General features: G+C 38.7%; 1 protein-coding gene across 1 annotated transcript in view; it reads left to right on the top strand.

Annotated features, from left to right (window-relative positions):
* The window catches only part of thsd7ba (thrombospondin, type I, domain containing 7Ba), a 160,985-nt gene extending 150,648 nt beyond the window's left edge, over nt 1–10,337 (top strand). Inside the window, exons 25-30 of the mRNA XM_039600333.1 lie at nt 1,307–1,480; nt 5,073–5,168; nt 6,310–6,392; nt 7,043–7,238; nt 7,558–7,645; nt 7,922–10,337. Of these exons, the coding sequence (XP_039456267.1) occupies nt 1,307–1,480; nt 5,073–5,168; nt 6,310–6,392; nt 7,043–7,238; nt 7,558–7,645; nt 7,922–8,003 (719 nt within the window). The 3' untranslated portion in view covers nt 8,004–10,337. The remainder of the gene's footprint in view (nt 1–1,306; nt 1,481–5,072; nt 5,169–6,309; nt 6,393–7,042; nt 7,239–7,557; nt 7,646–7,921) is intronic.
* Nucleotides 10,338–15,048: the final 4,711 nt, after the last annotated feature.

The following is a 15,048-nucleotide window of genomic DNA, read 5'->3' as shown; positions in this document are numbered from 1 at the left end:
GGTTAAGCTCACCGTTGTAAAAATCACTATAGCAACAGTCAGACAGTATGTCATTGTTAACTGACATTCAACTCATGTTTTTTTTTTTATTTAGGCCACAGTGTGAATGTAGAATTTGCCTTAACCAAGAGAGTTACTGGCCAGCTGACAGTTTTGACCTGCTTCACTTGTCACTGTCTGCTTTTCCACCCTGAGAGTCTATAATGAAGCATTACTGTCTTTAGGCATATGCTAGCTGAACAAACACTATAGAATACATTTGATTTTCTCTCTGTTTTTTCTTTTTAAAGAGAGAGTCATTATGGTAAAATCACCACCCCTCAAAAAATGACCTCCTTATGCATGGCTACTTCCATGTATGGCTTTTGTTAATTTTTGCTTTGAAGAGAGCGAGCAGTGCTTGCTTTTGTTCATATGCCTCTCACTCTCCTCTGATCCTCTCCTTGATTCATCACTCAAACCGCCTTTGCTCTGAGTCTTGGCTCGGGATCAGGAGTGTTTGATGGCAAGAGCAGATGTGTGTGTATGTGTTCATGTAAGTGTTGATGTGATGGTGGCAGACGCAGAGTAGGGGCCAGAGGAGGAGTTGTTGACATGCTTGTGATGGATGTGTGTGTGTGTGTGTGTGTGTGTGTGTGTTTGCTGTATACTGTAGCTATTGCCACAGCATGTTTCCAGGGTTCTAGCAGCATGAGTGAAGAGCTGATAGACTGTATCCATACAAAGATGAAAGATAATGAGATGCTCCAATCCACAGACAGTCACTAATGGGTGTTCAGAGCAAAGAATCACAGGGTTGTTCTGGCTGAGTAGCTGAGGCTGTGGGTGATATTATCACTACAATGTGACCCTATCAAGAAATACAAAAGATATTTGTGTTTGACATTCAAAAACCAAACAGCCTTTATCCTTTCAAATTTTTTTCCAAACTAAACCAAATGAATTTTCCATCTCCTTTGAGACACGTTTCAGTATTGGGTTTTACCTTTACAGTCCAGCTTGGAGTTATAGCTTGTATTGTATAATTTATAACTCTGGTTGGTCTATTACTTCTGAATACCCACTGGGCTGTCTGAGTAATTTGTTTGTGCATTTGTTACATTATCAGCCGCAGATGTGTGCTGAAGTTGTTTTCGATCTCTTTTTAATGTTCCAGGAGCTAGCAGGGGAGCCAATAAAACGATCCCTGAAATAGTGTTGGCAAGCTGAATATAAACCACCCGCAAGTATCTGAAAGGAGAGTCTGACAGTGTTATTGACCAAGTTGTGCTATCACTGATGTTTTACTGTCTTTCTTTTCCCTCAGGAGACTGCCATTTGACTGAGTGGTCGTCTTGGAGCTCGTGCCAGTTGACCTGCCTGGAGGGGCGGAGCTTTGAAACCACCGGTCGCCAAGCGCGCTCCAGAGCCGTGATTATTCAAGACATGGAGAATCAGGACAGCTGCCCTCATCAAGTCTTTGAGACCCAGCCCTGTAAAGGTACTCGGGAAGCCATGCCTTTTCCATGCAAAGTTATACCAGCATCAGGTCGCCAGTGTCAGGCAAAAGACGACTTTCTTCTTTCTTCCTGACGGTGACTGTTAACCAAAATGCACAATAATTGTCCAGTTAAATGCACCAAATACTAATTGGTAACAACTACTTTGTAAAGGATTGAGCAAAGAACATTCAGAACAGTTGCCATATAGCACCAACGCTTCCCTCTCCACAGCAGCTCAGGTGTGCATTGATGGATCATTTAAATGGACAAGTTCCTTGTTACTACTGCCTCAGAACAACCGATCACAGAGTCTCTCAAACAGCTGATGAATTTACACTGGTCAGCAAAAATTAATTAATTAATACTGCAGAAATATTTCCTTTCCACTACAACTGCTGTTAAAAATGATATTGTGCTATAGTGCCGTATAAAAATCCAACTCCAGATTTTGAAGTTTGCTCTCAAATCCTTTGTTCCTCCTTTTCTCAGGGGTGACCTAAATATTTGTGGCTAAATTCTCAGGTTTGTGCTGCAGTTCAGCTGAGTGCCCGGTGTTGGCTTGATGTGTTGGAAAAGTGTTTTGCCCTTTAGGACTCCAGCCTCCTCCCGTTTAATGAGCATGTTGCAATCTCTCTTGTCAGGACTAAACAGACAAAGTCAGCATTTGCTCTAGCAATTACAGAGCTCATGATCGCCGCACCTAAAAATAGAGTAAATATTCTCAATTAACATTAGCAAGGTAATAAAGACAGTCCGCCCTGAGAAAATAAGTCATTTGTGCCAGCTTCTGTTACATCCTATTGTTAAATTTTAAAAGTTAGATCTCTAGCAGCTGTGCAAATAAGTGGATGTTTACATTAATATCATAACTTTTAGACCTGGGGAGTCGGATTTTGTAGGGAGTGACGGAACTCTCGAGCTGAGGGCGTTCCCCTGGTAAAGTCGGAAAAGCAAACAACAACGGGATTTTTTTTGCTTTAGCAAGGTGGAGCCAGTCATGCAACACTGGCAACACAGTGCAGTGCTTTTTTTAAAAAATTATTTTTATTTAACACCATTGCTGCATGTTCATAGATAGATAGAATGTGATCAATTCTCTGCATATGGCTTATTTTTTGAGTAACAAAGTATCAAACAGTGGCAGCACAGATTAAAATGTTTTACAGTTTTACTGATCTTTATGCTCACAGCAGCAATCTTGGATCTTTGAGTCTGGGTTGTCGGGGCTTCTCTGGCTTTCCAAGTTGAAAATCCCACTTGAAATGGCTTTCCAGTTAAATATTTTAACTAGTAACTCAGTTAAACTGGTAACTCAGATTCAAATGGAAGGCACTGATAGAGAGGAGCCATCCTTAATAGTGCCACCTCACGCCCAGACCTCTGGATGTGAGCACAGCAGCCCCACCTACCTTCTGTCTATGAGGGGCAGCCAATCACAAGAAGGTTGGCTTCCCGCTTTTGAACCATAAACTATGCAAAGTTACTCTAGAATACTGCAGGGAAACAAATATGGAGCTGGAAATGAGCATATACTATAGGCTCCTTTTAATTAATGGTCTCCTAGTCAAAAGTTGTGTGTGTTTGTGCCTCCACCACCACCCTACCTCCCAGCATGTTGCACTATGTTTGTGTTGCTTTAACAGCTGGTGTCTATGGTCCTTAAATAGGCATTAAAAATCAGTTATTGCAGGTTTTAAACTGTAACCAAGAAGCTGAAAAGCATGCCCCCAAACCTTTGAACCACTCAAGCTGTTTCTCTTTCACTGGCTTTCAAGTTGACCTTTATTGTCTCCATAAATCTACAGATAAATAAATAAATGTAGGAGAAGATTAACACCATGGCGACATGGAAGGTCATCATTTACTCTGAGAAAAACTGCTTTTTTTCCTTCTGCACACAGTGCATCCGTTACAATTTTCAACACTCGGTATTAAAAACAAAAGCTTCTTATCCCTGAGATGGATGAGTGATGTGAATATTGCCTTCTGTTAAACATTCAGTAAACTTTATGTCTTCTCATAAGGGACAGACAGATTTTTATATGATTCTGTATATGTGACAGAATTCTTATAAGCCTTTCTGTTCAAGGTAAAAGGCTAAAAGGTGATACTACAAATGGTTTCTAAATGGCTATCTGTGCTGTAGATGGCAGTCTGGTGATTGTAATTGCAAAGTTCTCATTGAAACTGTGTCACAGGAGGTTAGCACTTCAAAATTACAAATTGCAACAAAAAGGCTATGATTAAACAGTCAGCATTTGAACCGTAGAAGGGTCAGAACTGTTATTCCACTTATCCAATATTTGATGAAACATGGAGGTCAATGCATTTGACTGATTATTGACTCACAAATTGGAGATATGTGTGTTTTACAAGAGACCTTTGTGACTTAGCTCTGAGTTTGAGTTAATATATATTTATATATACATATATGTGTATATATATATAAAAAATCTGGACAAAGCTGGAATGAAAGATACCACAGAGGCACTAATCATGGCAGCACACGAACAAGCCCAAAGCACAAGATCCATAAAAGCCAGGCTCTACCACACCAGGTGCAGGCTGCGCAAAGATGCCTGTGAGATAATCCTGCTCATAGCAGCAGGGTGCAATAGAATAGAATAGAATGTCCCTTTATTGTCATTGTACATGTAAAATGAATTTGTGAGTGCTCCACACCAGCTGTCCCAGAATAAAATATAAATAGTAGACAGCAGGAATAAATAGCAAACAGGAGAAATATAAATGATCAAGGGGCATATATACAAAAGAAGAGAAATATATACGAAAACAATAGAAAGGCACACATTGGAGAACAAGATGCTAACAGGCAGGGCATACATGGGATGCTATAACCAAGTGGCTGGCATAGTATTGAGGAACATCTGTGGGAAGTATGCCCTGGAAGTCCTGAGGTGAAAATGGGATACGCCCCCTAGGGTGGTTGAGAATGAACAAGCTTGGATCAAGTTTCCAGGCCTGGTAGAGGATAAAAGACCGAAGAATAAAGACTCCCCACATCACCGATTTTATATATATTTGTATATATATATTGTCCACAAACTATTTTGCCTGTTGATTGTTTTTCTATTAATTAGCTGTTTTTGAAAACATAACAGGGTAATTGTGAGCTACAGCGAATATATAAATTGTCCTAACCTTGTTCTTTATGTCCTTTCCTTTAGTGTTTTTAATTGTTTGTCCCATATTTTAGCACTGCACTTTTTCTTTAATACACGAAATCAAGCTCAAGTGCCTTTCACTCTTTCTCTCTTTAAATCAATCTTCCCCTTTAGCTTCCTCTGGGAAAATATGAGCTTTCCTGCAAAAAAACAAACAAACAAAAAATGGCATTTTTCAGACATTTCCAACCAATTTTGAAATCATTTTCACCACCTTTGTCTCACAGCACACTGCTTCAGTTACAAAGGTGCATTTTCTTCCCAAACTAAAACCGTAATATGTCTTACAATAATGAAGTTGCAGAAAGGAGTGGTAGTTAACGTCAATCTTGGCCTGACAACAGGTCTGCTTGGCCAACACAAACTGCTAATGAGCGTCGTCTCTGCCTCTCTGCTGTTGCAACAGGAGGAAAATGCCACAGTTACCAGTGGAGGACGGGAGGATGGAGCAACAACGAGAGAACAGTATGGTGTCAGCGCTCAGACGGCGTCAATGTTACAGGTGAACAGTCGTTGCGTCTTCTGGCCACCTTAGATGGGTCAAACAGAATCGCTCCTGGGAAAATCGCAGACATATTCTTGTATAAATATAAATCATATTAATGCAGGCTGCAGCTAAAAGTGCCCCAGTTCTGTTTTTGTTCCCCCATGCTGAACTGAATCATTTTTCAATTCAGTCTGGATCACACGGATATGTGCTACAATATCAGATAATTTGATCGCTCAAAAAGAAATTTGTAACCGTTGCCATGACAGTAAGTGAATCTGCTTTCATTCATCTAAGAAAGCTATTACACTGGTAATATTAGCAGAGGTGGCTTTAGCAGGTGGTTCAGAAATAAATTTAGATCACGATTTTCTTGTTGGTTCACGAGATAATTGGAAACGAGACGTTGGAAAAGATCTGAGAAGGCTCGATACAAAATCGGATACGATGTCTTTTTGCCTTTGTTAATCATTTGAGTTTATAATAATAATATACTGTCCATGGGTTACATCCTGTAACAATTATGATTAGCTATTTTACCCCCTCTCAAAAACATCTGATAGTACTTCACAGTCTTCCACTGGAACACATGTTTCTTTCACATGCGTATAAATACACACTCAGAGAAAAAGCATGGCTTTAGTATAGTGTTCTAGTTGAATTTAACACCTTATTTGATCTACCTAGTCTCAGTGGAGCCTCCATTGATTTCTGCCTCTTAACATAAGTAATCAATAAGCCAGACTCTGAGCTGCGAGGCTTTCAATCCATATAAATATAAACATGCATTTGTATTTGTGGGAAGTAAAGCAGGCGTAGAGAACGAGAACAAAGGTAATGGTATTGTGGGAATGAAAGCTTTAGGCGAGCTTGATGTGCTGTAAATAGTCGTTGAATGTGATCTTATCACTGCTAGGAAGTGTTTTGGGCAAATATGAGCCCATAAGGAATAACCTCCCTCTGCAAAGAAGGCAACAACCTAAGGCATTACTCTTTGATATTTTGACATGCAATTTTCCATGTTGGAATTAAAATGTTCACAGACTGATGGGGGTCTCTGATAGGCAACTGAGCCCATTAATCTGGTGTGACAGTACATTAATTTAGCAATCAATAGGTAAAGGAACAGAAATAAGAACACACTGTCTTTCTCCAGGGGGGTGTTTCCCACAAAAAAGGCCCACCACGCTAAGACACTGTCATCCTCCGTGCACAAAACCGTTCTCACACTGCACGCCGGTAAGACCATTGCACTTTGATCAGGCAGCTGTGATCTCTGTAATTCTCACTGTGTTTCTTTTTTCTTTTTTTTTTTGCTGTTTTATTTTATTTTATTTTTTTTTGCTGCCCCCACGTTTTCGGTGGGGAGTTAAATGGATTTTGACAGATGACATTTTTAATTTGGCAGAACAGGCCATTAAAGAATAATCAGATTAATACCAATGAACGTGGGCTCCATGTCAGTTAGAGACTACACCTGTGAGGTGGGGGGACTGCACACAAGCAGCATGAAAATGACAAATAATAGATTTAGCTTGAAGTTTTACTGCCCCTTAGAGTACCCCCATGTTACTGCACCCACAAATGCAACGCTGTGAAATCATGTGTTGCATTTGGTTCAGGGTGCCTGTTTTTAGCCTGACGGGGTTCTTATCCGTTTCCAGATCTGGGAAGCGGTGTAATCTACCCCCCGAGGAGAACAATTTAGTGCTGGAAAAAGTAAACCTGTGTTTAGAGTGAGAAATATTTTGTTGAGTAAAACAGAATGGTCCAAATGTGTGGCAGCCCATTTGTCAGCAGTGCTTTGCAGGAATTGGAAAGCAACAACTGCAGTCATCGTCAGCTCGCTGTAAATGATGTTCTTCTGGGCTTCTTTCCCCCTCATGCAGAGTGGAGTGTGTGGGTGTGAGAAGGGTTACACTGAGGTGATGACCACTCACGGTTTCTTGGACTACTGCACCAGAACTCCGGGGGTGGACAACAATAAGAAAGCAGATGTGAAAACTAACTCTGGCAGATTAAAACCTGGGCCGTCTAAGGCCAAAGACCTCTACAACGAGTGGACCTTACGACCTGTTGGCCCAGGTACTGAAATGGAAATCATGTGTGCAGACCAACCAGTACTGCTACGACCTTTGAACCTGACTTTGTTGCTCACCGGGACGGGGGAGGAATTTAGGTCCATGTTTTTACACGATTCATTATATATTACAAGACAGACAATGCTCAATAGACTTTATATGCCTAAAACTGTAGTCACTCTTCTCCTACCCATTTGAGAAGAGACTAAACCTACTTATTTATTCTGAGCAGTGAGGAAAAAGTTCTAAAGATATTCATAAAATAGATGTAGACTTGCATATATTTAAAACTTTCTATTAAAAACTGCTTTCTGATTCCACAGATGGAAGAGTAAAGCTGTGGGTTTACGCCGTGACTGCTGTTGGATTCATCTTAATACTCTTCATTATAGCGTTATCGTTCCTGGTCTGGTATGTACCGTTTTCTACTCGGAAACAAAAGATTCATTGTGGTTTGTGCGCATTCTGTATGAGAATGGAGAACATCAAGAAGGAAAGCAAGTGTCTTTCCTTGAACAGAACCCTGCCAAGTATGAGTTATAGTCTACTCTATACTTTGTCTGCTGTGTTGCTGTTATCAGATAATGGAATTCTTTGTAAGGACTGAAATCAGGTTGGGCTGCCTTGTGCTACTAAGCCACATGAACTCTTAGCTTTTCTTTCTTGTCTGTCCTTTTTTTTTTTCAGTAAGCCATCCAAAACCACTAAGACGTCTCCCCCACCGCAGAAGCCCTTGACCCTGGCCTATGATGGTGACATGGATATGTAACCAGGCTGCTATACCTCACAAGGACACGCTCGGCATCAGGCAGCCTGCTGCCTGTGTTCAGATTGTTAGGAAGCACATCCGTCACTTACTGTTTGCTCGGTTTTTGCAATGTCTCAAATAGATCAGCGAATAGCAACGATCACACTTGATTTGCTGCTGAAGGGTAACAAATCTCGCTAGAGCCACTTGCTTCCTCAAAGAAGAGGAACCAAAGCTGATCAAAGTGAAAAAATGAGACATGGACCTCTAGTTTCTTTTCTTTTTTTAATGCTTGCAACATGAACACACAGTTGAAGCACTATTTAGAACCTGCGAAAGAAGACGAATGCACAGCTGTTGATCTTGGAGGGTTTTTTTTTGTTTTCTTTTTTGTGCGTGTCAAGAATCCGAGGGACATCCTGGTTGACTCGTCAGCAGTCGCTCGTGATGTTCAAAGACCCACAGAGGTGGAAGTATTTGACTTTGTCTCATCAGTGGTGGATCTTTGTGAAAGGAAACGTCTCAAGCCTTTTGAGTAAACTAAACAGCCTTTTTTTGAATTTTCGACAGTAAACACGATGGTCTATGCACTACGTTAGTGCTGATTCCGTTTTCCTTTCCGATGACTTTTCTAGTGTTTTAATTGTAATGCAAGTTTTTGCTGTCAGATTGTGTTTTGTTGATGATGCCATATGTTGTGTATATGTGAAAACCAAATGCAGGCTTGCCTTGAGTTTAACGATACAATGATGCAGTAATTTCTCCTCCCTAATTCTCCCTGGATTCTCGACCACTGAGGACAAAATTGAGTAAGTAAGTCAGAGCGGAGTAATTTGTACAAAACCAAAAAACGTCAGAGTATTTTGGTGACGAGTGCAGTATCGCACATAATGCAAATTACAGTATGTAATACCAGCATGATAAAGACCATACCTCATATGCAGTGCTTAAAAGTTATTAGACCACCTGCCATTAAAAGAATAATAATAATAAATGAAAATATATATTAGGCAAATAAAAACAGAATTCATGTTTTTATATTTAAAAAATCAGAAATTAACAAAGCATAATATTCAACCACTGAAACAAATTTTTATGTTCAAGAACACATAGAAATAACTAATTTGGCATCTTGATTAAAAAACAATAATCAGTGTGGGTCTTTTTACCAATTTCTTTTAAACTAAATTTGAAAATTCATGGATATCAATGATAATTATATGTCAGTATATAATAAGTTTGCACATACAGGTCGATTTAACCATTACAGAAACATAAAACATTATTTTGGTAATTGCTGTTACTGTTTAATTAAGCCAGTTGTGGTATGAACCTTTCTATGGGTTGTGGTCTAATAAATGTGTTAAGCACTGTAACCTTTTTCACTAAATGCAAAGCAAGAAAGGACTAATCATCAAAACATACCGGAGCATAGAGAGGACGAATTATCCACTGGATTACACACAGTGCTTTAACAGAGCAGATGCGCTTTATTTATTTAAAATGGTCATATTTTAGTGCTTTATTTTACATCCAAATGCAAGGTCTTTTTTGTTTGTTTTTGTACCATGAATACAGGGCTGAAGACATAAAAGATAGCAAATACCAAATATTTATGAGCACATAATTTAATAATCCGGCAGCTTCTTATCTTATTTTCTTTTTCTAGTCTTATTTTCTAGCCCTGTCTTTTTTTAAAATATATTTCCACTCATAGCATCTTGGTAGATTCGAGACATTTTACCTTCCTTTTGTGCAATATTCACACACCCCAGTGGAGAATTAAGTTCCTGGTATTGGCTAATTTTGGCTCTGATCAGAGTTTATGCTGTTTCTCGTTCTGCCAAGACTAAGTGGAGATTTGGTCTTGTGTTATCCGACCTCCTCCTGAATGTATTTTATCGGGAACTCTATAATCTTAACGGTTGTGCAAATACGGTTGTTATGTGACTGTATTTCAACAGCTGATTGTATGTAGGCATGCTAGATCCATTTTGGCAGAACGTTCTCCAAGTGGCCTTTGCAAAGATTCTGTTTTACAATTTACCGAACATTTCAGAATCGTTTAATTTACATAGTGTTTCTAATATTAGGCCAATAAAGTGACACAAAGGAACATGTGGTAAATGATGACAAGGATAACGAATAAAAGTAAAGTGAAACCCCTTTCTGAAAACATGACATACTAATTATTTACCGTATTTAAAAGAAAAAAAAAAACAGCCTGATTTGATGAGACATCTCTCTGGGTTATGTCCCAAAAAACTAAAAGTATATTCACCCATTGTTTACAGCATCATGCTGCTTGTGTTTTTATTGTGTGTACATGGAGAGCTGGACAAAAATGCAAATAAAGTTGTGAAACCATGTGAAATCAAAGCACTGCTTTCTTTCTTCTTTGGTGCACCTTTTTAAATATTTTTTTGAGGGATGCTTTTGTTCTCCTGTGATCTCCATCGGCTCCTTGACTTTCGAGTCCTGATAAATTCTAATTACTGATACAGGCTCAGAGGCAAAGCCTAGAATAGATAAGCTGCTGATAAGATTCATCTTGCCCTCCAGTCAGATTCCCAGTCTGATAGTCCCGCAGGATGCACGCAGGTTGCGAAGGAAACAGTGTTTAAATCTTTTGTCTCATCTAATTCATTTATTTAAGACTGTCACTTTTGTTTAAGAGAACGTTGAATTCAAATGCTTGTGTCACGGCCATCTGATCTGTGGCAAAGATGTGGGCTGATCTTGTCATGTTCTATTCATCTCATTTTAGTAGCTTTCAAGACATATTTGCAGATTTCAGTGGATGCTTGTGAGCGGAATGAAAATGGCTAGTTTAATTAATTTTATTTGTCTATCATATGAAAGCTGGCTGATTCTAATAAAATGCTGTATCCCGCAGTTTGTCAGGGCAGAGCAGAGCTTAATGAATGTTTAGCATCATCAGTGCTTAATGTTTTAAAATAATGAGCATGATAATGCTTATTATCATTTATTACTAATGTATTATGTGCAAATTTGCAGCCCAGAGGAGTGAAGCAGTTCTTTGAGATATCTAGTTTCTGTTATGTTCAGCCTCTCTAAAATAAGTCTGTTAATGTTTTTTCCAGGAAAAAAATCTTTTTAGGATTTTATGAATGTATTAGGAATCGTTGGCCAGCAGACATTGAAACAAGAAGCCAGCTGCATTCAGATCTTGTTCATTACAGGTCTCCCGACCACCAGTATTCTCCATGCCTTTAGGATAATCACATCAAGGTTTCTATCAGGATCAGGATTTAATTGCTCTACAGTCAGTATTAATCACCAGTGCTGCTGAAGCTGATAAATTATGACATTTCTTGAAGACTTAACACAAGGGCAGTTATCTTTGACTTCACTAAGTTATTCAGTTTGTAAGTTTAGGGGTTGGGGAGCTAGTTCAAGCTACTACTGCCTGATTCCGCTGTTTCACTGAAACTAACAATTAATCACTTACACTGTATAGATTTGTCTCGAGTGTGTTTTCAACCATGCTTTAATGTAGTGGCAGCAGAAAGTTAATGTTTTCACTTAGCCCATGAAGATGTACCACTGCGTGTCCATCTACCTGCTATACTATGCTTTAAAACAAGAGTTATCAACATCACCTATGAACATTATCTGGATGCTCATTGTAAAGTTGCAACCGTGTAATAAACCAACTGTTTATTAATTAGTAAACATCCAGCCATCTATCTGTTTTCTTCCACATATCCAACTCAGGGTCAGTGTTAGGCTGGATCTCAGCTGTTGTGCCTCCCAAATAATTATTAACTGAAGGTAAATTGACAATCGATTTACCATTTATTAACGACGGCTAAGTGTACCCCTAAGTTGTAGTGTGTGTTTATTGTCAAAGCAAATGATGCAATGAACAACCAATTAAAAAGTTTCTCTACGTTCCCCTAACATTTTTTTATCTGCCACTTTCAAAAGTGCATTTTATCCAGTACCTTGACTTATAACTAAGTGAATAGCAAACTAAAGATTTCTTTTTTTTTGCACGGTAACACATTCAAGTGAAATGGTGAACACAAAAATGTCAGTATTGTCATTACAAACATGTTATTGCTGACATTGCCATTTAGCTCAAAGGACCATTAAAAGCTAGATTGAAGAGATGAGCGGCTGAAGCTCTTTTTAACTATGACCTGGCATCGCATGCTTCCGATAGTGTAGTGGTTAACATGTTCACTTGGCGAGTGAAAGGTTGAGTCCAGCCAGAGAAACAAATTCCTTTTGGGGTTGGAAGGGCATCCAGCTTCCAGCGTAAAACCCTGCCAGATCAGAAATGTGGAGCTACCCGCTGTGGTAACCCCCTTGTTGCAAGGGAACAGCTGAAAGTAGCTTTTATCACAGAGCACAAAATGCACAATAGTGTGTCTGTGTGTATTGCTGGGGCTTCTAGGGATAGAAAGACAGAGAAAGTGAGACAGACTAATGAATATATGGTACTGAATTTGACAGTTAGGCAGGCTGGGTATCTAATTAATCAAGAAGGAGAAGAGAAGGACTTCATGCCAGTCCACCCACTAATTTTCTGACTTCCATTTTTGGTGATTACATGAACCAGCACACTGAGATCTGAGAGTGCAAAGTTGGAACACGGAGAACTGTGAGGTCAAAAAGATGAGATGGTGCAAGCTTCTATAATTAATAAAAATCCTGGTTTCCACATGGAGTATATGAAGTAAGGGCAAATTGTTGTTATGAGGTCAGTGCTTTTCATTTTCGTTTAACAGCATTATTTAGTTCAAGATGAAGATCAATGTTTTAAAAAATAAAAACAGGATGCAAGGCTTTCTTTAATGCTGCATTGGAAAAATTATGAAGTACTGATTTAAATTCACCTCAGTCAGTATTTAGAGGTAAATGATGTCAAGTAAACCCAGTGAAATGAAATGATTTCTTGGGACATTTGCAAACTGAGACACACACCCCAACAAAATGATTACGCTATGTGTGTCTGTAGGTGAAAGCATGATGCTCGCTGAGGAGCCAAGGTTGTAAAATATCACTGCTAGAATTAAACAATTACGTCATAAATGTCGCACTTTCTATCCTAGATCTCATTCATCTCAGTACTGCAGCAGCACAGAAACAAAAATCAACACACTGACAATAAACAGGCTTCTAATCTCATGCACAGTTATTATACTTGTGCTGAAGATGTGCCAATTATCCAACCTGAATTCATAAACAAGCCTTTTAAACTTCTACTAATTGATCACAACTAATACAAGACGATAAAAGAACCGAGGATATTAGCTGTGTTAGCGAGTGCACTTACACAACGCTCGCTTACACAACGCCTATCCTTGTGTTGTGTAAGTGACACAATGATGTAAGTGACTCAACTGACACAATAAAGAAGGGCTTCTTTATTATTTTCTAATAAAAGGATTTCTTTTATTAGGAATCATATCAGTGCTTCTATCTTTCTTGACAAGTTGTTGATCTCCGTGTTGTTAAACTCATATGTCTTGTCTTCCAATTTAAACACTCTTCATTATAAGCCAGAGGTGAAAAGGCATTTTTGTTGTCTTGTGACAGAGCTACAGTTTATAGGTGCTTTTTAAGGCCTAAAATAAAGATCCTTCCAAAGATGTGGCAGGTGAAGTGCTGCTTTCATCATCCATTTAATAATGACAGTAATAATATGGTCTGCAAATGTTGGGATGGGTTGGGAGGATCCTAGCAACAGGACCTGCTGGGAAAGGCTGTTCCACCATTTTTTTTTTTTTTTACATTTTACAAAAACTTTAATAACAAATAATCAGACTGATCGAATCATCCAACAGAGTCAAATTACTCCGATAAATTGTAGATTTTCTGCAACACAATGTGCAATAAACTACACCACAAAAGCATGTTCTTCTTTGTCATATCAATCTGTACTTGAGCATATTCCCAATCAGCTTCATCAATAGAATAGAATAGAATAGCTTTTTATTGACACTGTTACAAGAACAATGAAAGGCAGTTTGGCATTTCTCCATGTGTGTGAAGTACACAATAGCATAAGTATTTACACAATAACAGATAAATTTACATTTACACAAGAAAGATATGTACAAGTTATACATACACCTGCAAACATACACGCACATACATACATATATGTATATACACATATATGTATGTATGTGCGTGTATGTATGTATGGATGCATATATGTATATACACATATATGTATGTATGTGCGTGTATGTATGTATGGATGCATATATGTATATACACATATATGCATCCGTACATACACACACATATTTCCACATACAAGCTTACATCTATATACATACACATACATGCCATCTAACTAGCAGGTGCATTGAGAGGTGCAGTGTGATCAGTGATATTGCACATTGAGTGTGTGGGGGGGATGATATCAATATCAATATATATCAATATCTGCATCACTATAAATCTGTCCAAGGCCAAATATTTTTCACCATTTTCAAAGTATATTCTTTCCCAGCTATAGCATGACTCTCATGACCAGGAGTTAAAGTGGGATTTTGCATGTGGGGAAAATGATATATGGCTGATTTCCAAACCCCAGCTTGTACAAAAGGTAGAATTCAGTGAGTGAATCTAATGAGCACCATCGCATTAAAGATAAATTGATGTAACCTAGTAACAGTACTCTAGATGTAACCACCAAACCATAAGGCATCACTGTAAACTTTTAACTAATCAGTATAACCCACACTAGACAGCCTGATGTTTTCATCCAACCTGTTCATGTAACACAAAACCAGCCCATCCATCCAGTCTCTTCTGCTTATCCCTATCCCAGCTACTATAGGGTGATAGGCAGGGTACATAGTAGAAAGGTCGCCAATCTGACACAGGGCAAAACTAGTATACTTCAATTTGTGTTGCAAGACAAACACATAATTTAGCATAATTCAGCATATAGCTCCGATATCTAATATTCTTATTCCTAAGCCGTTATCTCCATGCCATCACTGGAAGCAACGGCAGGCTGCAGCACACAAAAAATTAAGTCATTCAACAGTGATATGCATTAGCCTGCCTATCAGATTTA

Source organism: Oreochromis aureus, linkage group 16 (assembly GCF_013358895.1).
Source record: "Oreochromis aureus strain Israel breed Guangdong linkage group 16, ZZ_aureus, whole genome shotgun sequence".
Lineage (NCBI taxonomy): Eukaryota > Metazoa > Chordata > Actinopteri > Cichliformes > Cichlidae > Oreochromis > Oreochromis aureus.
Note: the sequence above shows the minus strand (reverse complement) of the source record. Positions and strands in the feature narration are given on the sequence as shown.